Here is a 3,185-nt window from a genome sequence, read left to right as displayed (position 1 = left end):
GTGTGTGGTGTGTGTGTGTGTGTGTGTGTGTGTGTGTGTGTGTGTGTGTGTGTGTGTGTGTGTGTGTGTGTGTATATATATACATATATATATATATATATATATATATATATATGTATATATATATTCATACTAAAATGCTTATTCAAATACGGCGAAAGATGTCTGTATAGAGATAAATTGATTTCAAACGTAAAATACTCGTATCGGAATGCAAGTAAATCACAAAGTGCAACAGTAACAGTTCCAAGAACATGTTCGTGCAGGTTAACACTTGCAGACACAGAACATGTCCAACGCTTACACGCACACATTGTCTGATTATCATACATGTCTAACTTTGTAGAGTCGTCTATGAGAAAAGATATAAGTATATTGATGTGTAATCATTCATACCACGGTATACATTACCACTCATTAGATATGTTATTCATATATGATATCATTGCAAACAAGAATATGTACCGTGCGAGGATATTAACCATATAATTACACACGGAAATATTATATTACTCTCACTAAACACCTAAGTATCCTCACTTAACACCACCCATCTAATTATAGGAATGTTTACTTAAAACAGAATTGTTCACATTAAATGTACACGTATAATGATACCTGGACAACGGTTGTGTCCAATGGACATTTCAGATTCAAGTCACTACATTTGCCGTCTGTGGTCTTCACCACCAGGTCGACATCTCGGTTCAAGACGCTACTAGCTTCAGAATTCATATTTGCAGCAGGGAAACGAGTCCTTGTAAAGTATGAACTCTCAACAGGCTCGTAGTAGAGGTCTATATAAAATCAGTAATATGCTTCAGTTTCAGATATTTACGCTTCAGATATGTACATACTACACCTCCTAAAAATATCTACGCTTCAGATATTTACTTTTATAAATAATATTGACGTGTGACTATTTAATAATGACATTCATCGCTTTTTGTGATTCACGCAAAAGAGATGAGAGATTCATAGCCTTCTTGTGTATTTAAATATAATTTATATGGCTATGCGAGATTGCAATTGTCCCTTTTTTTTTTTGAAAATCAAATCACATAGCCAGCAGATATTTTAAAATTTGTTTTTATTTTTTAAATATTTGCGTAGCCTCCAAATCATAGCCTACTAAATAAATATCTAGGCTATGACAAATTACAATTCTTTATAAATAAGTATTTAATAAATATATTTAGAACATTTGTCAATTGTCATTGCTTTTGTTTGTTTTTTTTCCGAAAAATCGTACATTTTCCGAAATTTTTGGTGACTTTTTTCTAATTCAGTAGATGTGACAGAACATCTAGTAATCCTGATGAGAACACTCAGAAGGATCTAACTCCAATTACGGAGAAAGGAGACAACCCGCTTAAGGGAGAGGATGAGAAGGAAAGCTCAGAGAGCCGACCCGAATCAGAATCAAACCAGCCATCGCACATAAGTAAGTTGATCGAATAAGAACACTGAACTTAAGAACCGGTTAGCCGCTCTTAGGGAGCGAATGACCATTGAACAGGTAGAGAAGATGTATGAGTCAGGTGAGAAAGCAAAACGCATACGAGAACATATTTCTCCCTGTACTACTCAAGCTCTTGAAAATTGGACCGCCCGTCAACTGGAAAAGCCAGTCACGGACGAGCCCGAACTACCAAGTTTTCCGATAGCCTTTGCGGGTTTAAACCCCGAAGATCAGACACTAATCACGCCAGGAGTATCCCCTGGACGTGAGTCTCCTATTCTCGAGGATATTATAAACCCCGAGACAAGAAAGTAGGCTTAGTAGGAGCTTCCCTATTTGGAAAAGGTCACACACCCAGTACCAAAGTCTACGGGATATATTCCCCCTATGCATCAAGACCCACCGGTGATTATACCACCTGAGCTTCACATTAACGAGAAGCGTAAGTCTTCTATTATGGACTTTGGGGCACATTCTCGAGGCACTAAAGCTGCCCGTAGGCGCGCCAAGGACATCGAGTTTAATCGAGTCGATCGGCACGCTATTCATCAGCCTGCCGAAGATTTCCAATCTGAAGAGATAACCTCGCTAAATCAGGCCGTATATGATTTTACATAGCGCATAACTTACAAAACGCCAGCGACGTCACCTACTACGCTAATCTAATCGCTATTAAGCAAAAGCGGATAGATCAACTACTGCATATTCAACGTGAGCAAGACCGCCGCGATTACCAAGGTACAAGGGGCTGATCAGTCGACTTAAGTCGAACTGAGATGCCAACAGTAAGCAGGTCGAGTTTATAAACAACCATGACCTCGATACGGTAATCCGTACGCTTAATGCGTTTACGGTCATGCTGGCGACGAATGATATTGCTCCCCAGCAATGGATTTCGTTTGACCCTACAGGAACAAGTTACTTGATCCTGCAGCAACACCAGCATGAGCTAGACATTTGTCGTGACTGGCCAGCTGTATACGTCCTTGTTAAGCAAGGACATGCGCAGTCCAGGACTGAGTTCAATCTTAACTGAACCAGTTGAGAATACTCCTATTCAGAGTTATATTCTGAAACTTGATGCTGACCTTAAACGTCTAGAGGTGCAGCGATGGTACGAGTTCCTGGTTATGCATGTGTTCTGTAAGAACATAGGAAACAACGACCGTGAAAGTCTACACACCGAGTTGCGGCTTAAATACGCTACTGAGGTTTGAGACAAGGGACATGAAACAAAGTGTTATCTATTCCGACTCACTTGGAAACAGTTTTATGATACTGTATCCACTCTTTTCCCCGCACACCGAGTAACCTCGAAGAAAAAGACGGTAAATAAGAAACCGCGCCAGCTCACTGATCAAAGATACCTCTCACGCCAGACGTCAGATGATAAACCTCATCAGACGCGTCTTAACCAGACACGTGCTCGCAACTCCACTCTATCCACGCGACCCAATAAACGGGCACGCGCGGAGGCGAAGGATACGGAATCTCCATTTAAAGAGATTAAAAAATGTGCCGACGCATAGGGACAATATTATATGTTTCAAAAATGGCAAATATGTATGATACAATGTATGAACATATGGTATGGCTCTCATAGTCGCTGTAGTGGTTCAGGAAAGATTGATGGGAAGAAGTGGTCAGTAAATTCCCGTTTGAAGCTTGGGCCAAGTGAGTCGACAATGAAAGATATGTGCTGAGTCAATTCGGGCCGGTGTAG

The 3,185-nt window shown here is 40.3% G+C and overlaps 1 protein-coding gene across 1 annotated transcript in view; it reads right to left on the bottom strand.

Moving 5' to 3' along the window:
- The window catches only part of SARC_07179 (hypothetical protein), a 7,650-nt gene extending 6,701 nt beyond the window's left edge, over nucleotides 1–949 (bottom strand). Inside the window, exon 1 of the mRNA XM_014298890.1 lies at nucleotides 619–949. Coding sequence (XP_014154365.1) covers nucleotides 619–735 — 117 coding nt within the window. The 5' untranslated portion in view covers nucleotides 736–949. The remainder of the gene's footprint in view (nucleotides 1–618) is intronic.
- Nucleotides 950–3,185: the final 2,236 nt, after the last annotated feature.

This window comes from Sphaeroforma arctica, assembly GCF_001186125.1.
Source record: "Sphaeroforma arctica JP610 unplaced genomic scaffold supercont1.551, whole genome shotgun sequence".
NCBI lineage: Eukaryota > Ichthyosporea > Ichthyophonida > Sphaeroforma > Sphaeroforma arctica.
This window is presented reverse-complemented; position numbering and strand designations above follow the sequence as displayed.